Raw genomic sequence first — 27,672 nt, 5'->3', positions numbered from 1 at the left:
ATTATTAAATCCCCAGTTAGGCGAGGTAATATTAGATACCTCTGTTTTTTCATACTTTGACATTTTTCACTGAGGTGTATCGCAGCGTTTGTAAAAAAGAAAAAAAAACGAAAAGAAAAAGAACAGAAAAGTGCAAAGCAGCTGGTGATGGAAGGTACTCATGCTATGAATGTGAACAAACAAGTTAATGGCTGATTTAACTTTGCTTCCCTCACTACAAACTAGAAACACTAATTTGGATGCCTGTAGTCCATTGTGTCTTGACAGCTGCCCTCCCTTCTGGGGTAATAAAAGCATTAGGATACTAGCTACAGTGGTTTCTTTGTACTAGACCAGTTGATTAGTCTAACTTATTGTTTAAGTAAATATTATGTAGGGAACCCTTACCTTATTCCACAGATTCCTGCTGGAGGACTTGATGACATTACTGTGTCAGAGTCCACTGCAGCAGCAAAGGGTTACTCTCTTTAACTAGAGGCGATGCTCATGTTATCAGTTATCAGTGGGACTAAACCCACAATATTTGCAAACAGTTCTCTAGTTCGACATTGTTTTCTACTTCTTGTCTCCATCCTTTTAAAGCTCACTGAACTTTAATGGCTGTTTACTGTCTACATATGCGATATGTAGTAACATATCGCATATGGTATCTTCACGCAGTGGAGTGGGTCACACAACTGAAGACATTATAGAAGAGGGACATGGCTCTCAAATACAAATGAATAAAAATATATATGCAAATGACATAATGGGAAAGATGGTGTGCACCTGTTCATCTATTCATAACAAATGGAGGGTGCTACATTACTGTAGTAAAATGTTGAGCATTTACTTTTATTTGGGTCATTTATATCAGCAGAAATTTAAAAAAAAAATTAGAAAAAAACAGAAAACAACCAAGAGGGTGTAAGCTGAAGCTACAGGTTATATAACACCAACCTGATGCAATAAACTCAACATACAAGGAAAATTAGATCAGTGACAGTTTTAATCTCCCACTTGAAAAAGGAATCACGACAAAGAAGAAAAAGAAAGAAAAGGTAGACAGTTCACGTCAAACCCAGCTATAGATGAACTCTTCATATACAGAGCGTCTTCACACTGAATATTTAACACAGTACTGAATAATTACGTTCAGTTCTTTTCATGTCACCTTCTCGGTGTCAGGCCTGTCGCTACATGCGCTACTTGCACTGTGGCGACTGCACCCTGCCGCTAATTTTACAATGTCCAATAGTCATTTGGACCTGCTTTGTTCTGTCCACACTCTCAGATGGAATGTGTATCTAACACCCATCTACAGTGTGTGTGTGGGATGGAATATGAATAACCCATGAGGCTGCTCACTCCCCCTCTAGAAGTCAATCCCTGTAATAGGGCCAAGCTCTAATAGCCTCCTATTGATTTGCTGAGAGCCGATGAGGGCGCCTCTGAACACTTGTTTCTACCTGCTCCCTTAACACCTCCCTTGACTCTGATAGCAGGGAACCAAACACCAAAGGCGCAGGAAGAATAGTGTGAAGGACACATATTCTCACACACATACAATGGCAGCGGAGAACACCCTGGGGAGGATAAGGGAACTGAGGCTAAGGTAACAATTTGAGTGTAGGTTTAAAAAATGAAAGGTACACTGTTCCAGACTGCTACCTAGCTGATGGTGCTATAGCTGCAAGGAAAGAAATCGACCAAAGCTCAGCATGCTCAGCATGTTTCTGATGGGCTCGGATTATATTCTGAAATCGTTTCACAGTGTGATCAAACCAGCCTGAAGCCAATCACTCCAGTCTGATGCCCAGACAGCAGAGCCGAATAGTCCTTGCTGAAGATAAACAGCTTGGTGATTTTCTTACTTTCTGAGATTTATTAAAATGTAAACATAGATTTTAATGACATGAGGTTAAAATTTTGGTTTGTCTGTCTATTCAGTTTGTGGAAATGTTGAGTTCTCCTCAAGCTGGCACTAAAGAAAATTGTGTGAAGCTTCAGGACCAGCATAAGCTTTCACCACTTCCAAAAAAGGGGTTGTCCCCTCTCCACCACCTTTAGAGGGCTTTGATTCCGTAAATGCACCTCAAGGAGAGAGGTGGCTTATGGAAGACCTTAAGAGTGAAGTAACACCAGTGTTTTCTAGCTTTTTTTATTAATTATTGTGAGGTGCAAATTTGTCTCAGTACAGCAATCTAACCTGTTTATCCGGCACTGAACTGCAAAGTATTTTCCTCTAACAGAAGAAGACATTTTGCAATATGAAAAAACTTCACATCATATAGAGATCCAATATCTGATTTAACAATTGACGACTTAGATCTAAACTTTAAATTTCCAGTTTATCAAATGCCTCTAAGCAGTCCTTACCTTTAACCTAACATCTCCTGTCTTTGTTATCTTTCTCCATCTCTGAGTGAACTTAGCTCTCTTTCTTTTCTCTCCCTGTGAAATACAGCAGCTGGACCTTTAGCTAGCAACTGTGACACACTGCACACAGTTTGTGTGTTTACTAATATTTCTTGAGCTTATAGAAGCGTGGAATTTGAAATTACCTTCCACCTAAAAAAAAAACATTACTGCCTTTATGCTCGCTCCTTTTCTGTAGTGCTAGCTAGATGCTAACTTACCTTACTTACCATAACTTACGAACATTTGCGCTCATTCCAGTGACGTGCCAATTTAAAAAAATTGTATAGTTTTGCGTCTTTCATCTTAGTCATCTCTGAAATAATAACTCTCCCTAAATATGTTGAACTGAAAGTAACAAGTCTGTTTTGAAAATGTAAGGAGTAGAAAGTATAAAGATAGTGTAGAAATCTAGGGCGTAACAGTAAAAAGTCAAAAAAATAAATATTCAAGTAAATTACACATAAATTACACAAGGTATGTGTACTTACTTCCCACCTCTGGTGATGTATAAACTTCACAGTGTTTACATTGTAGTGTTATTAGCATGACACAGATAATGTTATAGGACACTTACATATATTATTTGTATATCGTGGTATTTTGGTACCTGTAGTTCATTTACTCTTGTCCGAATCAGTTGATGAGTTTGTAAACTTATCAGCTTGTCTGTAACTTGTTTTCACACAGAGTTTATGTTTTCACATAAATTCCAAGCGAACCAAAATATGCTCAGTACACTCAACGGCCAGATGTGTCTGGTAGTTGGTTCAAATCGGAGTCGGATAATGTTCACAACAGAAACAAACCGATCTGGAGTTTGTTTAGAGCTGACAGCACCTCCTCCCAGGGGTCTTGGTGCGTTTGTTTTGGTCTGCACCCAAGTGTAATTACTGTGTTCACACCTGCACATATGAATAACAGCAAGGGGGGAAAACCAGAATTCGAATTAAAACGGGCTAAATGGGGGTGTGACAACACCCTCAAAAATCTAATAAACAGTATTTAATAAGTGTAAAGGAAGAAATCATAATAATGCCATGTAAGAGATAATGAACACATTTAAGAATAATGGTCTGTTTTAGTTTTTAGGCCATAACAGCAATAGCTCTTTAACAGGTGGGTACAAAATTCCTTCCAGGTGAGGTTTTTCAGGTATACCAACTGAGAAGAGACCAAGTGACAGACCCAGGACATGTTGGAGAGGCTATTCGTCTACTGGGGGCTACTAGGAGAGGGAGGTAGCTCTGCTTATACTGCTACCCCATGATGAGTAATGCAGAAAAAAGTAATACCCACCTTGAGACATTTTTTTTTTCAATCCAAACCTTCAGACTGCTCATTCCCCAGTCTGGAAATCTTCATGCAACTTTTATCAGACTAGGTTCCCCTTTGATTCTTAAGCTACAACTAGTTACTCAAAATGCATTTCCTGGCCTTCACTTTATCACATTTCAATTTGTTATTTACAATCCAGTATAACTTTCGTGGTGTCTAATCTGTTCTCTGCTCTGAGTGACTGATGATGCATGTAACACCATTATGCATAGCCTTTTTTTCAATTAGCAATTATAAACCTGTGCAGTCATTTTAAGAACAAATGATATGGTAAATCATGCGCATAGATTTCCTCATCCATTTTTTACTACAATGACCCCAATGAGCAAATGTGCTCGATAAGTTTCATGGCAGTTGAGCATGTAATAGGCAGAAAGCTGGCTTTATAATAATCTTAGTGCTAATTTTCCTCCTCTGCAAATCCTTCATTTGCAAAGTACTTTGTTACAAATACATTACTGAGCAATATAACCAAGATTTCTCTCTAGTATGTCTCAGCCTGTGGATTAACTCCACCATCTGGAACAGCAGTTGGCTATAAGTCCCTCTTGACTGCAGCACTTGTGATCTTGGCATAATGGTGCATGAAACAGTTCTCCACCTGTTGCAGGTTTCAGTTAGAGTGGCCCTCCAGCTGTCAACAGCTGCAGTACAAGAACTCTAAAGTTCAGCTGGAGTTTCTCACAGCTGGTTAGCTGGTTAGACTCAAGCTAGCACAAAGTGAGAAACTATTAACACTGAGCAGAGCTTAAGAGCAGAAGCCACTAACAGGGAAGCCTGATGACCACCGCAGGGGTGAAGATGATCTGGTGAAAATCCAAACACCACCCCAAGGCGGACCCACCGTTGTCAACTCCAGAAGAAAACATAGCAACAGAAAAATAGAAAATACCCTTGCCATGACACAACCACAATGGCCGCACCCTGCAAACGGACCACTAACTAACCGCTGTGATTCCTGGACAGACCTGTTTTCATGGTATAAGGCGAACCTAGACAATCTTGGGAAGGTGGTTTTAATGTTATGCTAGTACATTGTATCTCCACAGGGCAAATAGTAAATAGCATAGAAGAAATACATATATTAAAATGATTTTGAAAAAGCAGTCTGCTCCCTGGGATTCTGCTTTGAAACACTTTTGATTGTGTGCAAAAAATGCTAAGTGCTCTCCTGATAATTTAGCATTCATATTTTTGCCATCCAGCCTATCTGAAAAACTATTAGATCGACTTCCATGAGATTCGGTTTCTTAGTGTTTCAACCATATTCAGTTCAATTCAATTTTATTTATGCAGCGCCAAATCACAACAACAGTCACCTCAAGGCGCTTTATATTGCAAGTAGGCCCTACAATAATACATACAGAGAAAAACCCAAGAGTCATATGACTCCCTATGAGCAAGCACTTTGGCGACAATGGGAAGGAAAAACTCCCTTTTAACAGGAAACCTTCGGCAGAACCAGGCTCAGGGAGGGGCGGCTATCTGCCGTGACCAGTTGGGGTGAGAGAAGGAAGACAGGATAGAATTAGCACAGAATTATGAAGTCTGCTTAGTATTAATATGTAGTAGGAGTTGTGAAACCATAATAACTGGATTGAAAGCAGAGGAAAGAGCAACACCTACACAAAGTCAAATTTCATTAGAGTGAAAAAAGTAAGGAGCAGTACATGCTGCCCACACTGAGACTGAACTCTGAAAAGTTGAAAGAAGAAAGCACCAATAAACATAGCACTAGAGGAAAATGTTAATGGGGATAAATGGAAAATAAGGTCTGATTGCCATGTTAAATAGGTTGCTGAAAACGTGATAATGCAGTGTATCACTGTTCCAAATGGACACACGCAGTGGAAAAATAGATTTGAGTAAATCATACTCCCCAGATGCACTTTACAATTTGTTCCACTTTAATTTTGTGTTGACTCTGACCGCAGAAAGCTGTCTCACTCTGAGGCTTGCTGGTGTTCAGTGGCAGTGTAAGTCAATATTGGCTTAGTCTCCACAAAGCTGCTGGACTGTGCTCAAAATCACTATATTCCAGTGTGGGAGTGAAATGTGGCAACAGGGTGAGAAGTATCCTCAAAGAAGCACACAAGTGAGAAGAAACAGCAGAGGTGCATCTTTAGTACACAACAAAACACACAATCACCTCTTACACATTCTTACCTACTGTTGACTTGAGGGAATTAGGGTCATGTGAGTCATACAACCTTGAACACGCACACAAACCTTCCTTACTACATATACACACAAACCCTTGCAGTTGACCTGAAGGCAGATCTCATCAAGGTTGCATCTGTTTGTTTCTCACTCTGTCAGTCTCTGCCTTCAACACCAGGGAGTAAATTACACTGAGCTTTCTCTCATATTGTTAATCATTTTACCAGCTGCAGAATGAGAGAGTTGACTACAGATTCTCATTCTTGAAACTTGAAAACTGAGATTTGAAAAATGTAGATTTATATTGCATGGATACTGTTTTTTAACCTTGCAAATTTTGAGTTTACCGCAAATTGATCTCGTACTCATGCACCTTTAAACTGCTGGTAACATGACTGACAGTGATCATCTCTTGACAATGCAATGTTGGGAAACTAGTACCCTCATGTGGCAGCCATCTACACCAGCATGGCACTGCACCATGCCATAGCATCTACCAACTATTTCTATAGCACTGCGCACTTATGGTTTAGGCTCCAATCACACAGGTCTAGAGACTGGTTGGTGACCACCTCGCAACCACCTCGCCTTGCAACCTATGGAAAAATAAGCATTCCCCGGCTGCTTTTGATTGGTTGCTGGTAGTATCCCTGAAATTGAATGCAAATTCCCAATCACACAGGCCTAAAAAAACATTAATTTCTTATATTTTTCCTTTATCCCTGGCTGCTGTATTAAACCTGTATGTATAAAAGGCCCCAAAGTTCATAGAATAGTTTTATTGGTGTTTATAAGTTTATATAAGTTCATTTGATATTCACTCTTCTGTCAGTTTGGGCCAGCCTACCTTCTAGTGACATCATCCGGTTAGTAAGGTTAGTTTAATGTCGGATGAGCAGTGTTGGTCTGGAGGTGATGCACTGATTCCTGGGGAATGTTATGTGTGCGTAAATGACAAGTGAGTATTGACCGGTGTTGTATTTTGCCTTTGTTTGTGTCAGTACTGTAGTATGTTTACCATTTAGTCCATAGTTGGAGCGGTAGGCCACGCATGCAACGCGTGAGTTCACCCTCATTTCATATGCTAATTTATGTTGTTAGCTTACCCCGGTTTAGCTTTGTTGACGCATGTACGGTCGCTCGTAGGTCCATAACGTCATTCCTGTGTTATCAGACCTTCTCTGTATGTTGTATGTGGTGCTTGTGATTGTTTACTTTGAAGTAGCGGAGTTTGTAGTGTACAATTAGGTACGAGGATTAATAAAATAGCGATCGTAGTTTGACCGGAAGGATCGCGTTCCCGCTTGCCCTTCATAATAAGAGCATTACGGCTGATTATAATGAGGAAGCTTTTATTTTGTACAACTACCGGAAGTAGTTCTTATGTCCCCATGGTAACTTAACCGCACTAATGCTGTTTAGTTGCATAGTGTAAGCAGTTTGAAGTGTACTGTATTGTCTTATCTCTATATATGTGATTATGTCAACTATGTTGTATCATGTTTATATTTGAGTGTTTTACTTGTCTATTCTCTTTATTTATCGTTATTTCCCTTGTTTATTTCCTTTGTAGAAAACCACACACACACACCTATGTACACCCGCTGTGTTTACAGCCCCAGAAATTGAGTGGTGACAATAAAGTGCCTCAAACGGAACCTCAAGCTCCCTTCTTCTTTCCTACTCTGGGACAATTTGGCCTTAAGTGGTGTTCTGGCCGACACACCGGGGTGACCGTAGTGCTCAAAGTCTGAATCAGTGCCCATCTTTGATATCTCCACTACACTGTATTTCCCTACTAGTTGCCAAGTGGTTGCTTGTTATTGCGGACCCTTTTGAAAGAAGTTGGTTTCAGCACTAACGCATAACTTTTACTTTGAAGGCAAGTAGTGTCTGTTTCAGGATTTTTCATCACCCTTTTTGCCCTTTAGTCAGCTGGTGATTGTTTGCACATAAGTCTGGATCTTCCATACTAATTGCAACCACAGCTAGCAATTGAAGCAAACACAAGGAGATGTGGCACCCTCTTTATGACTGATTTCACCTGGCTGTATACATTGTGTTTGCCACTTGCCAACACACTGGGGAAAATACATTTTTCCCTACCAACAAGAGGTTGCCAGGAGGTCCCTGACTTATCTCTGGGCCCGTGGGATTGAGACCTTAGGTACATATGTCTCTTAACTGGTACTTTATATCACATTAATGCCATGAAACAGATTTAAAACTAACTTATGACCCTCTGTGGATTATTGAATAATATATTCAAACTTATCCGCCCAATTCAGTCATTAAAAATGTATACTGTCCAATCATTCCATCCTGGAAAAAGAGAAGTTCAAAGAAAGAAATAAAACCCCAAATTACAATAACATTCATGCCCATGATGAGTGGATGTAAACTACTGACCACAACTGTGTAGTGGGGTTGGAGGTTCAGTCCTTAATCTCTCTGCGTGCTCAGATGTTCTTAGTAAAGACACTGAATCCCCCAAGGTTGCGACTGATAGCAGCCACTGTGAAAGAGAGCTCCACAGCCACTGGTGTGTTTGAATTTGTAAATGAGAAACACACTCTAAAGCACTTATCTGGCCAAGATTAAAAGGCGTTAAAGTGCACATTATTTAAAATTTCATGAAGGGTGTCATCCCTAATCTTGCTAGGCTTAGATTACAGGAAGTAAAAGAGACCAGGCAGCAGGTAAAAAATAGCCAAGAGAAGAACCTTTTGTTCCATGGAAAGTTCCATGATCACTTGAGTAAATTGCCCAGTTACCTCAGCTATTTGAGTTAAATATAGTACTTAGAATATCAGGTCACAGGCAGTTCTCACAGTAGCTGCACCTCTTTTTCACACTGAAATTTAAAAGCTGCGTTCAAATACTTTGCTGCATAGAAATAGAATGAACTTCAAAATATGTGAAACCACATTCTCTCTATTTCATTAGAACATTTAAAAGGTTCTATTAATTCATCTGCACTCGTACTTGTACATGCTTTCTTAGTTTTTCAACATGTATAATGTATGGTTTCAATAATTATAGCTTATATACAACTGTGCACAGACATGCTTGTGTGGAGTGCAGTCCTGTCCTGTATACATGTAAGTAACATGACGTTACCTGCAACTGTTCTTTTTCAGTAGTGTTAAATCCATTCTATGAAGTCAACACAACAGAAGTATAATTCCAAACTCTGATTTCAGGCATTAGACTCGTATGTCAGTAGAATTTAAATTCACTTAAACAGATGTCACATTAGGTTGGACATTTCCCAAATATCAGGCATAGTCTGAGTTGTTCATAACACCAAATGTGTTTGCATATTTTTTGGCAGCAATCACTGAGTATGTGGTGTAGAATATTCATGTCTGATAAGCAAGGCTATGAATTTCACTTTAGCCCTAATCAGTGCTTCTCTTGTTTTGAACACAGATATTAAATGTGAGTCTATTTTTTAACTCCATGAGATTATCTGTCAGGCCAGCAGCCAGAAGCAGATAAGTGGCTGGGGTGATGAGCCAGCAGGACTAACCCAAATCATTTAGCCAAAAACAGTAAGATGTCAAATAACAGACTGTAAGGAGGGCAGAATAAAGTCAGAGATTCTTCTTTTATATATGTTATTTGAACTATTTTTTTTGCATACTCTCATACCGGGGTTCAGAAATCTACTCCATAGTACTCATAGTACCAAATGTGATTGTGTTTTTAATAAAGATTTTAATAATGGTTTTATTACTGGTAACCTTCTCCCTACCATTGCTAGCTGTTCCTCATAGAGTCTATATCATACAGTATAAAGTGACCTTAGAAAGCTGTTGTTGTATACCAGTGCTGTAACTAAATTGAACTGAAACTAAATTCTTAACAAATTAGTAAACATTATTATTTGTTGTTTGTAACCAGTAAATAACTGTTAACTGAATTTTATTCACTATCAATTAACAATCATTCAATTGTGTTACTTTAAATCTGAGGATATTGACAATTCTACAGCTCAAGCCTCCACTCAGTGTTAATTTACTGTGTCATATAAAAAATATGTATTTGTTTAAATCATATTTTATTTGATAAATTACAATTAAAAGATTAAAGTGGAAATTTCCATTACACAGTGCCCTTGTATTAACTCCTGAATTACAAATAACTTCTTGAATCATTGCAAAATTAAATATGTTTAAATATTAATATTATTCTATATAGTTTTTATCCCAAAAAACTATATTAGTGTGATTCTTTGTATTTCTGTCTTATCCGAGCTTCATTACTGCAGCACTAAGTCTGAAGGGCACTCTTGGAGCAACTATTTTAGAGACGTGCTTCCTTTGCACACACTCGACCTTTCTACTGAGTATCACAAAGTGCAGCCTGGTAGCTTTTGCACAAACTTGTTAACAGACAAACAGAAAGGCAAACAAATGCCCCTGAAAACTTAGTTCCGCCGATGAATGTCCACATAACAGCAGTTTGAGAATTCTTGCATTGATCACTTTCTGCTATTTTGCAGATCAAGACTCTGCAGCAGAAGTCAGTTAGGAACCTCTAGGTCGATTATTATCAATGCATGTTCTTTGTTTTGCAGGTAAATGACCGCCTGGACAGGTACTGCTGTGGTTTCATACCTGATCCCACAGAACTCTGCGTGGAGAACCTGCTGTATGCAAGGTGTGCCAACACCAAAGACCTGCTGCTGGTTCACATCCTGGTATGTATCACAGCCTACCCTAATGCTTTTTCATCCTGTCTAATCGCTGCAGACAGTAGACCCTTACGTTTCCTCTTTGTTCCATTATCAAAGTAATTTATGTCCTGAGACGCTACAAGGCAAACATTAATCAGTTATCTTCAGTCAGCAGACCACTTTACTGATCACTGTTTGATGGATGTGATAGCAAACAATGCTTTTCTCTTGCCATTCTAAATTGTTGTTTAATCAAAAAAAAATATTTAAGTGTCAGTTTTCTGTTGTTACCAGATCATTATTCATTAAAACAGTGGGAATGCACTGAATAAAAACCACCTGGGCTCCCCAGTTTTCGTTACACAACAATTTGTTGCTGTCATTCTTCTCTGGAAAGAGAATGGTTCTATATTTAAATGATACAGCAGGAGTGGATATTAAACTCTCAGAGTGTTGATGTATGTGTATTCACAGACAGAAAATGAGTTCAGAGCCTGGCAGATGTTACTGAGCTGGAGCTGATTATGTTGCATGTGCTTCATATTGTTTATAAGAATAGATAAAAGCTCACAGCATTTCCTGCAGGAAACAAGCTCTGCAGAGAGAGTCTCAACACATCTTAGCAGCACAAAAGAAGCAACATTAGCTACACTGGAACTTCACAGAAATTTAGACTCTTGAACAATATAAAGACAATAAAAAAACCACGACGGCCCGTCAGTTCAAGTTAGTGCAGGTTATACTTTTGTGAGTGTTTTTTGTACAAGCAGTTGGTCTGTGTGCTGATGTGTTTTCTCGAGGTTAGCTGAACATCTTTGCACGCTCTGAGTGACACACAACAGTCTGTTCCTGACATCTGTTTGTTTGTACGTCTGATCCAGTGGAGGGGTTTCTGGGCTGCCCTTTCAGTCAGATGTTAGAAAATAAAACGTTTTTTCTTCCTTGTTTTTTCACTTTTATTTGGGTGGGCGAAACACCTCCACCTGTAGCTACTACTGACCCTGCCTACAACACAAGTTCTTGTGTGATGAACACGTTTACTCCCTAAACTTCAGAGCATATCTTAGATAGTACAGTAGCTGAATGCAATTAAGAAGTCATTTAAGGATCAATGATGCAAACTCATATCACAAAACTCACACATCAGCCCATCATTCCCACCTTCCCTCATGTTCTCAAGGGTGCAGAATATCTTTAGTGATGAGGAAAAAATCAGTTTGCCATATAAAATGTTGCTGCGCATTTTAAATATTTATATAAAAATGAATGGTGTCCCTAAATTAACCAGATATTGTGCAATATTCCTTCAATAGGAGACAATAGCAGTTACAGGGGCCAGTTTTAAGGATGGAACTTGAGAAAAAAAGACTTCAGAAAACACAATTTCTGCTTCTGCTTTCAGTTCTCCATTATATAGTCTAGATAAGGTAAATCTATTTTAATGCCATGCTGTCCTCATTTCTTATTTTCTCAATGAATCTGTGTTTTATGTTGTTTTTATACAAGTTGCAATCAGACAGTTCTGTGACATAAAAATGTAAAACATACCACGTTTACATTTGGCCAGTCTCCCTTTTTTATGAACGCTTGGGCAGCACTGTTGATATTTCAAGATTGTATCAAGGATTACATTTGCACATCTGCACTTCCACCTCAAACACCAACTTCTATGTCAAGCCGACTTGACCTTCATATCAGGAATGATAGCTGGTGATGAAATCTACATCCGCAGGTATGACCTAACAAGGGAATCATCATTTAAAGGGGCCAAGACTGAAGGTAGCACAAATACACCAGGAGCAGGGGTCCGTTCTTCGTATCTCGTTTACTACATCCAAGATCGAATGACACATCCAAGATCAAATCATCGCGCCAACTTTGAGCTCGCTAATCCGGTTCTCCGAACACACCTGTTGTTGACGATTAGTATAGCTGGATGAAGTAATCTGAGATCACTGGGTGGCTTAAAAGGGGCTACGATCGATAGTAGAAACATTGATCGGCAACCCTTTGATTGGTCGGCGAAGATGTCGAAGGAGCGCTCAGTATTTTTCGGCAGCAGAGCAAGAACTCTTGATTGAGGGATTTCAGGAGTTTCAGAGTTTAATTAAAACGCAAGGGAACACTGCAAAGGCTGCAAAAGCAAGAGAGAGGGCTGGCAGAAAGTTGCTGACAAATTAAACTCGTAAGTAATTTATTATATTATATTACATTATATCCTCTTTCACATTAGAGCCACAACAGGACCCACTAGAACATGGGAACAAGTAAAAGTGAAATATAAGAATATTCTACAGAATGGTAATATTTATCACTTATATTGCTTTTAGTCTCTTGAAAAAGACCCTGAAATAATCTGTTTGTTTGTTTATAACAGCAACCAAGAAAAGGGCAGAGCAAATAAAGACAGGTGGTGGTCCTGCACCCCTCGTCACACCCCGGCTTTTTTGTACTGTGACATTTATTGACATTGTGGTTTTTGTTGTGTGTAGTTTTACATAACACTCCATCACTTTTACCTGTTCCCATGCAAGGGTGACTGAAGCATGCACAGTAAGTTGGGGGGAGATATATATATATATATATATATATATATATATAGAGAGAGAGAGAGAGTGTGTGTGTATGAGAGAGAGAGAGAGGTGTTAGTAAATAATACCCTCACGGGAAAATCGATATCTCTCTATGAGCACACTGTCGCGCTGAGCTAAAGGATCCTGTCTATCCCGCAATATCCGCTGAATTCTGAAAACTCTCCTTATCAATCTTGCACCTTCCGCAATGGGTTGCTCGCGTACAAACGGACAGGACATGGCTGCGACAGACTTCCCAAATCCACCTTCGCTTTTATACCCGTGGTCTCTCATCTTGATTGCACGTAGTAATTTACTATTACTACCCTAAAATATGAATTACATCTGAAATAATCAAATACATGAAATAGAATGATTAATAGTACATTTCCCTTTTTTTTAGGAAATGACCTGTATGTATCTGTATGATATCAATAAAGGAATCAAATACTGCATTATCTTTAGTTACATTGATAATATTTATTTATGGAAAAACAGTGGAGAAATATCGCTGTTGCTTTCGTATAAATGAAGCGAACATACCTGAGAGGCCGCGCTCTAATCCTGTTTACATAAAGTAAGCCTGCTCCCAAGCAGGTTTACGCTTACGGATCTTTTGCTATGACAGCAAGTCCCGGATGAGCTTCGGAGAACCGAACGATCCAAGATCACGCGAAATCGTCAACAATTAAATCCAGCTAACTTACTTAGCGAGGTACGAAGAACGGACCCCAGGTCACAGGATTGTGCACTGTGCACTTGTTCTTCCTGTGGAGTCTGAGGGAGAATGGTCAGGCTAACTGTGTATGATCAACACTAAAAAAATCAACATGAGCACAAAAGCTGAAAGTGGATTCTTAATTCAAAAATGATGTTCCATGTGTAAACGTGCACCTGTGATCAACCATAAAAAGACTGATTAAAAATGGAGATATGTACAGTAGTTTAATGACTGTGTGAGAGCATCACTGGCTTTATTTCCAGACTGCAGAGTGTACATAATGTATATGTTCAGGTGGGGATGATGTGTATGTGAGACTGGAGAAGGCAGATTGTGTTTCAGCTTTCTCGGGTGTGCGCTGTGCTCCTGACAGCGATCATGTTCACTGCAGAGATTTCACACACATAAGCTAAGTGAGACCTATCACCATGATCAATCACTTTAATTCAATTCAATTCAATTCAATTTTATTTATATAGCGCCAAATCACAACAAAAGTCGCCTCAAGGCGCTTTATATTGTACAGTAGATAGCACAATAATAAATACAGAGAAAAACCCAACAATCATATGACCCCTATGAGCAAGCACTTTGGCGACAGTGGGAAGGAAAACTCCCTTTAACAGGAAGAAACCTCCGGCAGAACCAGGCTCAGGGAGGCGGCCATCTGCTGCGACGGTTGGGGTGAAAGAAGGAAAACAGGATGAAAGACATGCTGTGGAAGAGAGACAGAGGTTAATAACAGATATGATTCGATGCAGAGAGGTCTGTTAACACATAGTGAGTGAGAAAGGTGACTGGAAGGAAAAACTCAATGCATCATGGGAATCCCGGCAGCCTACGTCTATTGCAGCATAACTAAGGGAGGATTCAGGGTCACCTGGTCCAGCCCTAACTATATGCTTTAGCAAAAGGAAAGTTTTAAGCCTAATCTTGAAAGTAGAGATAGTGTCTGTCTCCGAATCCAAACTGGAAGTTGGTTCCACAGAAGAGGGGCCTGAAAACTGAAGGCTCTGCCTCCCATTCTACTTTTAAATACTCTAGGAACAACAAGTAGGCCTGCAGAGCGAGAGCGAAGTGCTCTAATAGGGTGATATGGTACTACAAGGTCGTTAAGATAAGATGGGGCCTGATTATTTAAGACCTTGTATGTGAGGAGCAGGATTTTGAATTCAATTCTGGATTTAACAGGAAGCCAATGAAGGGAAGCCAAAACAGGAGAAATATGCTCTCTTTCTAGTCCCTGTCAGTACTCTTGCTGCAGCATTTTGGATCAGCTGAAGGCTTTTCAGCGAGTTTTTAGGACATCCTGATAATAAAGAATTACAGTAGACCAGCCTGGAAGTAATAAATGCATGAACTAGTTTTTCAGCATCACTCTGAGACAGGATATTTCTAATTTTAGAGATGTTGCGCAAATGGAAGAAAGCAGTCTTACATATTTGTTTAATATGTGCGTTGAAGGACATGTCCTGGTCAAAATGACTCAAGGTTTCTCACAGTGTTACTGGAGGCCAAGGTAATGCCATCCAGAGTAAGAATCTGCTTAGATACCATATTTCTAAGATTTTCAGGGCCGAGTACAATAACCTCAGTTTTATCTGAATTAAGAAGCAGAAAGTTAGCGGCCATCCAGGTCTTTATGTCTTTAAGACATTCCTGCAGTTTAAGTAATTTGTGTGTGTTATCTGGCTTCATGGATAGATAGAGCTGCGTGTCATCTGCATAGCAGTGAAAATTTATGCTATGTCTTCTAATGATGCTGCCTAAGGAAGCATGTATAATGTAAATAGAATTGGTCCTAGCACTGAACCCTGTGGAACACCATAATTGACCTTAGTGTGTGAAGAGGACTCTCCATTTACATGTACAAATTGGAGTCTATTAGATAGATATGATACAAACCACTGCAGTGCAGTACCTGTAATACCTACAGCATGTTCTAATCGCTCTAATAGGATATTATGGTCAACAGTATCGAATGCAGCACTGAGGTCTAGCAGGACAAGCACAGAGATGAGTCCACTGTCAGAGGCCATAAGAAGATCATTTGTAACCTTCACTAAAGCTGTTTCTGTGCTGTGATGAGCTCTGAAACCTGACTGAAACGCTTCAAATAAGCCATTCCTCTGCAGATGATCAGTTAGCTGTTTGACAACTACTCTTTCAAGGATTTTTGATATGAAAGGAAGGTTGGAGATTGGCCTATAATTAGCTAAGACAGCTGGGTCTAGAGATGGCTTTTGAGTAAAGGTTTAACTACAGCCACCTTGAAGGCCTGTGGTACATAGCCGATTATTAGAGATAGGTTGATCATATTTAAGATCGAAGAATTAATTAATGGCAGGACTTCTTTGAGTAGTTTTGTAGGAATGGGGGTCTAAAAGACACGTTGATGGTTTGGAGGAATTAATTATTGAAGTTAACTCAGAAAGATCAATTGGAGAAAAAGAGTCTAACTTAACATCGATGGTACTAAAAGTAGCTGTAGATAATGTTACATCTGTGGGATGATTATTGGTAATTTTTCTCTAATGATAAAAATTTTATTTGTGAAGAAGTTCATGAAGTCATTACTAGTTAACGTTAAAGGGATTGTTGGCTCAGTAGAGCTCTGACTTTTGTCAGCCTGGCTACAGTGCTGAAGAGAAACCTGGGGTTGTTCTTATTTTCTTCAATCAGTGACGAATAGTAAGATGTTCTGGCTTTATGGAGGGCTTTCTTATAAAGCAGCAAACTATTTCTCCAGGCTAAATGATGATCCTCTAAATTTGTGACACGCCATTTCCTCTCCAGCTTACGAGTTATCTGCTTTAGGCTACGTGTTTGAGAATTATACCACGGAGTCAGGGACTTTGGATTTGAGGCCTTAGTTTTCACAGGAGCTACAGTATCCAGAGTCGCACGTAGTGAGGAGGTAAAATTATTAACAAGATAATCAACCTCTGTTGGAGTAGCGTTCAGATAGCTGCTCTGCTCTATGTTGGTACAGGGCATTGAAGATGATAACAGTGGGTGGATTATATTCTTAAACTTAGTTACAGCACTTTCAGAAAGACATCTACTTTGATAAAGTCTACTCTCCACTGCTGTGTAATCAATTATTGTAAATGTAAATGTTATCAGGAAATGATCAGACAGCAGAGGGTTTTCAGGAAACACTGTTAAATGTTCAGTTTCTATGCCATACGTTAAAACAAGATCTAGAGTGTGATTAAAGTTTAACTCTCTGTTCTGAAATTCTTTAATTCTCGGTGATGCTATCTTGGATATTAACCACTGATGATGATTTTATCTTCCTTAATGTGATGAGGGAGACTCACTACATTCATATTTGGGAAAGGCACCCCAGACTTTTTCCTCATCCTGCCACACGCTGTCATTATCCTGTAAACTGCTGCTGTGAGCTACTCACCGTGAGTGTCAGTGTCAACAGTCCGACCCTCTGCTGCGTTCTCCAGGAGTGTGGAAGTTGATTGTGAAGCACTGAGCGGATGTTGAAATTTGATTTGGCTCACTGATACTGAAGTAACACTGCTGACATGAATGTTTATCATAAAATTAATGTTTTTCACGAAGTCTGCAAACCCAGGGCCAAAAGAGTTGGCACACTGTATAAAATGTCAGTAAAAAAAGAATGCAATGATAGAACATACAAAATATATCAGATGTTTGAAATATTTTCTCATTGTGAATTTGATGAAAGGAACACATCAGCCGGAGGAACATTTTGCACATAAGTCAGTTAGATAGGCAGCTGGTCAGAAATGTCATGGGTATATACTGTAAAAGACTTTGAATATTTCATCATCAATAAATCCTGGGAGGCTGGAGCAATGACTTTGCGCAAAGGACAACACCAAATATCAATATTGGATGCCTGAGATCTTTGGGCTCTGAGGGCTCTGCATCAAAAACAGACATGAACCTGACATGAAAATCAGAGCAGGGCTCAGAAACACTTCAGAAATAACTGGCTGTGAACACGGTTTGCTGTGCCATCCACAAATGCAGGTTAAAAAGAAGCTATATGTGAGCATGATCCAGAACCGTGGCTGTCTTCTCTGGACCAAAGCTCATCTAAAATGGACTGACGCAAAGTAAAAAACTGTTCTGTGACTAGACAAATTGAAATGTGAATTTCTTTTTGGAAGATATGGACGCTGCACCCCCTGAACTATTAAGGAGAGTTACCATTCAGGTTGTAATCAGCACTCATTTCCAAAGCTGATATGGGGGTGCATTAGTGTCTGCAGCCTGGTCATCTGGAAAGGCATCTATAACAAGAACATGGCTTTGTAGTACGAGAGTCTGGATCCTGGCCTTCCCTGTACTTTAGACCTTCTGGCACATCATGAACTGAAAAATAAAGTAAGTTAAGACCCAAGATTGCTGAGGAGCTAGAGTCCTATATCAGACAAAAATAACAACATTCTTCTCCAAAAAGTCTAGCAGCTGCTCTCCTTCAGTTTCCAGATGTTTATGGATGAAGAGGGAAGCTACACAGCCCTGTCCTGGCTTTTTTCAGATGTGTTGTTGTGATCAAATTCAAGCACTATTTCTATGCTTATAATATTACCTAGTAAGAGATGCTAGACTATAGTTAAATCCATATTATGATCGTTCTGCACCACTGCAAAAACCTTCTTTTGCCATTGAAAAGCAAACGTTCAATTTTGCAACTGAAATGCATGGACACTGTTATTCTGTGGCTAGCTTTATTGCGTGTGCATTTTATGGAGCAAAATTTTGTGAGGAGAGTATTTAAATTGACGGTCAAGCTAATAATCTTACTTTGCAGCCCTTGTCGCTGAAATAGATGCTGCTAGAAGTGTTCATTTACAACATCGTCAAAGCTATGGTGTTTTGGCTCTGTCCCGTAACTCCTTAATGACTTGTCCCCTGTCCCACATATTTCTGGTCCTTAATGATAGAGGTATTTTGATAAATAAAGTAGACTTAATTTACTTTGCAGCATAAGGGGGAAGAGGAGACTCCCAAAACAGCACAGTGAGGCAGACGAGTTTTTACAGAGAGTGATGTGCTATTAAAAAAGACCAAAAAAATTAGAAACCTTAAAAATACATAAATCAACATCAATAGTCAACATCATCAATTCACCTAATTATGTGTATGTGGGGTTAACATTATAAATACTAGCTTTAATTACATGTTCAAAAAATTTTGAGTTTGAGTTTGAAGTTGACATATTTGGTTTGGCTTAGATTTTTATGCCAGGCTTGGAACCAGCAAGGGTTTTACATCAGCTTTTGATTTTCCTGCATGAGATTTGTCTTTCCTCCCACTTGTAAAAGGCAGACCTTCATGTATCAGGCAAATGTGCTCACCCTGGCACTATCAAAATTACACTTTCAAGGATATTTTTGTTGCAATACATGAAAGGTTGTTACAACATTATGTGTTTCCAAAGTGCAGGGGTTTGCACATTTCCCTAACAAAGCAAAGGTGTCTGGTTAGCAACTGTAAGGATGCTTCAGGATCCCAAACCATCAATTGTATTGCTAACCTCACAGGAAAAGCGTAATTAGGGGAACAAGAAAAATCAAATTGTCATTACTAATGCTTAATAAAGGAAACTGCAGGTCACACAAATGAATAAGCTTTGCGTACAAGCAGAGCTCTGAAAAATCACATGTAGTGACTTTCATGTAGTTTACTTTGTTTTCTTTACTTCTATCTAAAATCAGATCTGTTACATACCATATGAAACATCTGCCAAAATACAGCTACTCACACACATCTAAAGTGTATTATATTAATATCTGAATGTTACAATATGTAATATTGATTTTAATAAATGCTGGTAAGTTTATATGGCGTGTAGCAAAAATACAAGCAACCCGCACAGGTGGCACAGTAGCTAATCTCATGTGGACAGATCAGGATGGGGCAATAAACAATGTCTTTTCCACACCCAACGGGTAATTGTTGAGTCGCAGATTTATTTCATGGAATACTTTATAATATTGAAAACCTTTTCTGGATAAATCATGTTCTCTAACTGAACTGATTTATCCGGATTGCTGATACGTTATCCAAGACCCCACACAGTTTCCAGTATTTTCTAACAGTAGAGTCTGTCTTAATAGAAAATATCAGTTCTCATTGTTTGGCTGTTTCACTGCCATAGGTCTCATGCTATTTCTTAGGGTACAGGGGAGGTTGTTAAATGTTTTGTTCATGAAGCAAAGAGTTCATGTCTGAAAAAGCCACTTGGGTTAAGCTGATTTGAATTAAGTTAATGACAACACAGGGGAAGTGAAACTAAACACACTGAACATACAACACCAGAGCATTTCAAAATAAAACAGGGAACATAACAGGAGGCAGACATGACACACATGACGAAAAACGTGCACACTATAAATACATACAGAGGAAAAAGGGGACTGGAGATGAGACATGGACATAACTAAGCACAAACAGACCATGATGGCTGGGAGGAAACACGTGACAGAAGGAATGGGTCACAAGGGGAAAACATGTAAACGAGGTGGAGACAGGAAACAAAATCATTACTTCAACGCAAGAAGGCCGAAGGAGACTTAAACACAAGGGGCGAAGACACAAGGGGAGTCTAATAAACAGAACCTAGTTAAAATAGAAATGAGCTTAAGATAACTAAATGAGACTTAAATATAAACCGTAAACATCGAAATATAAGAAAACTCAAAACACTGGGTCAAACGACCCAGGATCGTGACATCTGTAGTTTATAAGCTTTATTTATTCTTGTTAATATTGTATTACGTTTAATGTTACTCCAATCGCTGCACCCTTCATTCTTGGTGAGCAAACTGTAGGCTCTATGTTAACCAGGTATCTTTGTGTGTATTCAGGTGAGGAAGGCGGATCCCTCCACATTGGTGTTCATAGATAATGCTGGGAGACCACAACAGTCCACAGACAACCTCAACTTCAGGCTGGTTGAGGGCATTGATGAGTGAGTATAAAACATTATGTCAGAGAAGAAGCAGGCAAATGAGATTTTTTTGTGTGCGTGTCCTTCACTCTAGCAGTGAGGTTCAACAAATTACACCATGTCGATTGAGAAACTAATTTTAGCTCACAGCGAGTAGAAACAATGATGTAAGGAAATGTTCCAGGAAGAAATAAAACACATCCAACAACATATTTCCCTGGTGACGTTTCTGATTTGAACAGCTTTCAAATCAGCAACACAGAAACGTCCACTGGAAGCTTGTTAGATTTTTGTTACAATGTCTGTCTGATTAGATTAGCGTGCTTTCAATTAGCCTGCTATTCAGTATGCTGAATGAATCAGCTCTGATAGAAATTCCCCTTTGTCTGTCACTTAGGATTACTAAGCTCCTCCATAAAATTCTCTTAAATATCTTAAGCCTAGACTTGGAGCTGAATAAAAATAGAATGTTAAGTCACATATTATTTCTCATGACTGAAGATTAAAGAGCTAAATAAAAGAGAAACTTGTTAGTTTTCAGAGGTGTTGCAGGACTAATTTTATTTTCTTAAAGTCCAAACTTGCTGTATTTAATTAATATACATTCATTTTCACATGATAGATCTTCCTTTTTTGTACACTTTACTGGGTTGAAGGTTTCATTTGAATTTATAAAATTAATGTTTTTTGTCAATAAATATGTCATGACTATACTGTTAACTTGTTCATCCTCATAATAAACATAGCCAAGTGTGAAATATTGAAGTTATATTGAGCCAACAGCTCAGGCTTCAAACTCTGCTAAACGCTCAATTTCTGAAAGTTTTGTTCTACTCTTTGCTCTTTATGACATCACTCAGAGCTGACAGAAGACCTGCTGTTCAGATCTGTTGTTTATCAGTGGCAGCCAATCAGAGGAAATATGGCTTAAAAGGAAGTTGGTCTTAAAGCTCAGTATGAGAAAAAGAAGATTTTGAATTATTGATCATATTAGAGTTACTTTATTATTGTCTAAGAATAAAAAATATGTAGCTGGAAGTGAGTAGAATTTAAAATCCAATAATTGAAATCTTTCACTTTCAGAAGTAGTCAGACCCCTTACTGTGACTCAAAACAGGTGTGTCCCGTTTTAATTATCCTTGAGACATGTGTAGAATTTGTTAGGAGGCCACCTGTGACAAACTGAGTATAAAGGTTCCACAATTCACATGGTACTGTATGTGAGGGCAACAACTAAGCCAACCAAGGTCCAAGAAACTCAGTGTAGCAGCCACAAACCTATAGCAGGTTATGGATAAGGACTAGGGCGTAACATTTTAAATGCATGACGTTTGGGCCCAGCCAGAAGTAGAACTTGCCAAACGGCTTATTTAAGGTAATCAAGGCAACCATAACATCACTCCACTCCCAGTGTAACAGAGCTTCTGATGTGGGAGAACCTTCAAGAACGATTACCTCTCAGGCTGCAAACCATCAGTCAGGTCTTCATGTGAGAGGAGCTGGACAGAAGACACAGACTGAACAACACATGACAACCTAGAGAAAATTGTTATCAAAGTAATCTCCTTTGTCAGAATTTCAGCGCCACATTTATTGAATCGCAGGCATTGCTTATGACTAATACCACTAGCCAGACAACCCTGAAGTGCCTTAATGACAAGTGTCCTTGAGTGGCTCCAGGCAAATATCAGACTTGAGACATTCTAAACTGAAGGAGAGGCACCTAAAAATGGAAATTAACAGACACGTCTCATCCACTTTTGTGTAGATTTTAGATATCTCTGAAGAGTCGAGTAAACTAAGAAGACTGAAATCTGTAACTACCACCAAAGAGTCTTCTATGAAGTGCTAAGGGTTTCAGTGCACTTGAAAATGAGAGATAATAGTCTTATAATTGTCTTAAAAATATATTTATTTTCATAAATTCCCAAAGAAAGAGTTATTTCATGCGATCAAGAGTTCTGTAAGTGAAAGTCATTTATGGAAATAAGCTTGTGGTCCATGTTCTTCCATGATACGTAACAGATAACAGGGTCTGTATGCAGCTCTTTGTTTAGTAGCGTCCTCTGACAACGTAGTATTTTAGTCAAGGACTGCTGCTTTAGAAGTTTAGAAGTCACTTTTTTGTCTAAACTTGAGTTTTCTGAATAGTTCTGATTTGATGGCACATTGGCATTTTTTATTTGGCACCTCTTATGTGATTACAATATGCTCAATCACTAGGTTTGTTAACTACGCTGAACAGGCAGCAGTTTTAGGGTTACTGAGTATGCTAATGACCAAATCATCTCTTTATCATGTGAAAGTCATCAGTCTGAAACAAGCCATTTTCAAACAGTGCAGGTGGATTTGAGCTGACCTCTAGGTCAGTCATACAAACAAAGCTCACAAATTACATCTTCTTTTATACACATATCATCTTTTTTTGTCCACAACGGCTGCAGCAGTGTCGGTTTACTGGAATTAGATTCATAAATTTCTTGGTTGATGAATACAAAACATGAAAATAAACCACTAGAAGGATGTGGTCACTTTAACATCTTTAAAATGAACTGTGTAAACATACATACATTTCGGTTCCAAAAGTTGTTGTTGTGTTTTTCTTTCTCTTTTTTCTTTTTAGTGTGGCGATTTGTTGACCTTTGCTGCTCTTGTAGCACTAGAGGATGGCTAACATTGATGTCTCTAAAGGTTTTTGCTTATGACTTATTAGTTCGGGAAGCTTGAATCACCAAATGACTTTCCAACCTGACAGAAGTCTACACCACACTATCACAAAAATCTAGTATGGCACAGCATTGTAAAATAAAAAAGTAATAATAATAATGTATGGCCCCCCTTTTCCTTGTTTGTGAAAATCTTCATTAAAAATCTCCTATGATTATTGATCTGTTTGTGAAAAATCACGCAGAGAGTCAGAGGCAGAGAACTATGGACAAAACAAAATTAACTTCAGAGAAACTGCAAACAGAACAAAAGGCACAAATATTTAAAGGCAACAACAGGAAATCTGGCTCTGTTTAACCCGAAGAGCCAACAAAACTGAATTAAAGAGCAGATTACAAACAGTAAGTTAAACACCATCTGTCGGGGGAAATCTCCCAAATAGAAGGCTGCCAAAGTAAAACAGAGACACAGTGAGACAATATAATCAATCACATGTACATGGGTGAACGTCTCTAATGAGAGTCACACAGTACTCTTCTTTATTGCAGGTTATATAGGCACGTAGGTTACTCAACAGGGCGGACGCCTGTTCTCAGAATATAGATTGCAAATGCATATCTTGCTAAAGAATATAGATTGCTTAACAGACAAATGCATATCTTGCTAAAACGTTCTGTTCATACTATACTAAACATCTGCTTAAGTGGAACTTTCCGTTCCTCTTTACACAGGAACTTGTCTTCACAGGCATATGATAAGCATAGGCAAGGCTTCATGTTTATCAGGGTGAATCGTCATTCAGAGTTTACACAAACACAAGCAAAGCATATTTGAATAATAAACAAAATCTTTTCACACCATCCTTCCAGCAGAAAGAAGCAAACATGTAGTATGATTGTGTTTTATAGAATGCATCTTGTGTAATAATTAAACAACAGTCTCTTACACATCCTTGAGTTGAATTTCACTTTTGCAGAGTAAAGGTTATGGTATGCAGTGGGACGCATACAGTATGAAGGGTGGTAGAGTTTTCAAAACTTTATTTATATTTACAAAGAAGGACAACACGTTTTTTAATTGCTGTGTAGTTGTTGCTTTTTGAATTTTTAGAAAAAGCTGAAATGGGGCTGTTAAGCCACGCCCCTGAGAGGTAATGAAGAAAAGTGTCTGCTTCCTTTTAATGAATCAGCCGGGTTCAAAAACTAATGATGGCTGAGGTAGTATCTGCTGTGTAATAATCACTATCAACATGAATTCTTCTTGTGGCACAGAGTGACCCGACCTCTACCACCGTCACCAAGTCTAAAAGTGTACTTACTAAAATACTAAAAATATACAGTTTGTGGGTAACCTCAACATTGAAGTAGAAGAGCATCCCAGCAGAATGAAACTTTTTTTGATAATCCACAAGTTTTCTTCTTGTGCCACCCTCAGGCTAAGATGTCAGTCTTCAGTAGCCTTGCAGCCTTTATTCTAGCAGCATGCTCAGGGCAATTTTTTGAACTTTTCTTGGTAAAGCATTTTCTTCTTTTAAAGTGTTCTGTACAAATCAGGCTTGGTGCCATTGTTTCATCCCTGGCACTGCTAGGACTGTGAGAAAACCTAAATCATGAGCAGGTTCTTTGTTTTTTCCTATGTTGTGACGAGTAAAGAACATGACAATCTTTAGAGTGAAACAGCCATTAAAGCTACAACATATCAAAACCAATGTTTTGTCTCTTGTCAGATTTCCAGAGAAAGCTGTGTCTGTGCTGCACTCAGGCTGTCTGGAAAGTCTTCTGCTACACTCCCTTTACACAGACAGGGAATTCTGGGACAGCCACGGCGGGTCCAGCGGTCTCAGGCCTCTCATCCACATGGTGGAGCAGAGAGGGAAAATTCTCCTGCAGCACATCAGGGACAAAAAGCTTCAGCTCAACAGGGATCTGTGACTGACCTGATCAGGCCAACCTGGATTATAAAGTAGATGCAAACTGCAGATCAATGAGCTCGAAATCCTATTAGCTGTCGTGAAAGAGAGCAAGAGTCGCTGGAAGAAAAGAAGCCTGCAGAAATGAAATGCATTGTATAATTTAAAGCACAAAAGTCATTTAGATTGAAAGTGCCCATGCACCGAAGCACAAAGAAAACAGATTTAGAATGGTTTTTGCAGTGCAGAGTCATCCAGGGGTCACATGGTGGAATAAAATATTTAAATGTGTGCAAACAGATCAACAAAGCAACAAAGTGGACTGAAACACTGGGAGCTAAGTGCACTGTCTGGCAGCCCGAACCCAGCAAGTCATGAACATGTTTGAGTTTCTCACTTCATGATGCGCCTTTCATTCTTCGTTGGTTAATCTTAGTCTTCTGTAGTATTGGCTGTACAGCAGATACAGTATTTTTAAAAGGTGCAACTGCTTTTAGGTCAGCTGGCCAGATGGACTACTGTGCTCTTGCATTCTGGTCTGCACTTTGTAAAGGTGCTAAAGGGCCCTCAGTGCCTCACAATGTGACGCCCACGAGACTGACCAAATGTCAGCATGTGGTGTTTTTAGAGTAAGATTGAGTTGATACAAAGCACTCTGAAAATTTCTAAAGGTATATTGCAACTTGCGTTATATCACCAAGTCCTACCACAAAAGACAGTTTGATGTCTAGGCTTCAAGCTCATCACTCACACCAAATATGATTCCCACAGAAACTAGCGAGTGATGACTAAACATCCTCCCTGGAGCCTACAGGTTGATGGAGGTAGAGACCCAGGACAGCAGAGCCATTAATATGTCAGAGGGAGAAATGGGAAATTTGGGAATGAAGGAAGACTGCTAAGGTTTCGGCAGGTGTATGACATAAGGAGAGAGTGTGTATGACTTACCAGCCAGAGCTCACAAGCTTCACTCCATTTAATTCATTACAAAATAAAGTCTGTTGTCATGTCTCTGCTTTAGCCTTTTTTTATTGTTATTATTCAGGAAACAGAATCAAAACTAAACCTGAAGGTGTGTCATTTTGTGTACCCTGTTAAAAAAAGAGAAAGCGGTCGTAAATTTGATTGACTCAAATGGTTTGATCATCTGCAGAATATGTAATACCCCTGTAGCTCCGTCTGTTCTTCAGGGCGCCTGTCACTGGCTTTTCATTGAAGCCTCCCATCTGCACTCAGTAGCTTCTCCCCAAATGTCGCCTCAATGAAGGGAAATGTTAGACAAATTATCCCCCCCGTTTCCTCCCCCTGTTTTAATATTACAGAGAGCTAGCAGCAGATCGAGTGATTGATTTGGAAATCTGTTTTTGTGAGATAAGCTTTTAATCGAGGGATTAAAACTAGCTGTCAGCAAATAGCTTCTGGAGCAGATCCTGGAAGCTTTTTCATTTATAAAAAAAATTGACCAAATATATTTATATTCATATATATATATATATATATATATATAGATATATATATTTGCAAACTGGCTGACCTTGTACATTGGATAATACAAAAAGTGAAACTAAAGTTGAAAGAAAATTGGATAAAAATCAAATACCATTAGTGAAGGAACCGAGCTGTGGTCTTTTTTGTTTGAGCAGCACGTATTTTAAGCTGAACTATCAGAGAAAAAAAACCCTTTTGGTATGTTGATATTGTGAAAAGCACAGATGATATCAGTTGAAGCTTTTTTATATTTGACCCATTCTGAATTAAAATTCCAGGCATATTCAATTCACAGATTAATGACATTTTCTATGGCTCCCTCTTTCATCACTGAATAAATGGCTGTAATGAGAAATGATTCAGATGTGTGATCCTCTCTTCATCACCACTCGGTCTCTTTTACATTAAATATTTTTCCTTTTTTTTCTCTGTTTTTTTCTTTTTTCAGTCCGCTAACTGTGCTGGCTGCTGTTGGATTTTGCTATTTTTGCATCTGTTCAGTCCAGCTCATTAAGCCCCATCTGGATTATACCATACTTAATGCTTTCAGACATAAATAGTAAATCCTTCATACTGTACTGCTGAAGGACGGCAGTTCAAATACCAGAACACTGGGACTAAAGAAAGGCAACAAAATGAAGGAAGTGGTCACAGTCACAATTTAGATGAGTGAATACAATACCAGGATTAGGGTTTAAAACTTTAAAAAGATCTAACTTAGTACTGGAATACTGAAAGCACATAGAAAAACACAGCCACTCAGGAACTAGCTTTGTACAGATACAAAGGCCATAC

General features: G+C 38.9%; 1 protein-coding gene across 3 annotated transcripts in view; it reads left to right on the top strand.

The window, feature by feature from the left end:
- gask1a (golgi associated kinase 1A) overlaps positions 1 to 27,235 on the top strand; it is an 88,917-nt gene extending 61,682 nt beyond the window's left edge. For all 3 annotated transcript variants that reach the window (XM_031729494.2, XM_039619796.1, XM_039619795.1), the window contains exons 4-6: positions 10,478 to 10,600; positions 20,731 to 20,834; positions 25,207 to 27,235. In XM_031729494.2, the coding sequence (XP_031585354.2) occupies positions 10,478 to 10,600; positions 20,731 to 20,834; positions 25,207 to 25,411 (432 nt within the window). In that variant the 3' untranslated portion in view covers positions 25,412 to 27,235. The remainder of the gene's footprint in view (positions 1 to 10,477; positions 10,601 to 20,730; positions 20,835 to 25,206) is intronic.
- The last annotated feature ends 437 nt before the right edge of the window (positions 27,236 to 27,672 follow it).

The sequence above is a fragment of the Oreochromis aureus genome, linkage group 11 (assembly GCF_013358895.1).
Source record: "Oreochromis aureus strain Israel breed Guangdong linkage group 11, ZZ_aureus, whole genome shotgun sequence".
NCBI lineage: Eukaryota > Metazoa > Chordata > Actinopteri > Cichliformes > Cichlidae > Oreochromis > Oreochromis aureus.
This window is presented reverse-complemented; position numbering and strand designations above follow the sequence as displayed.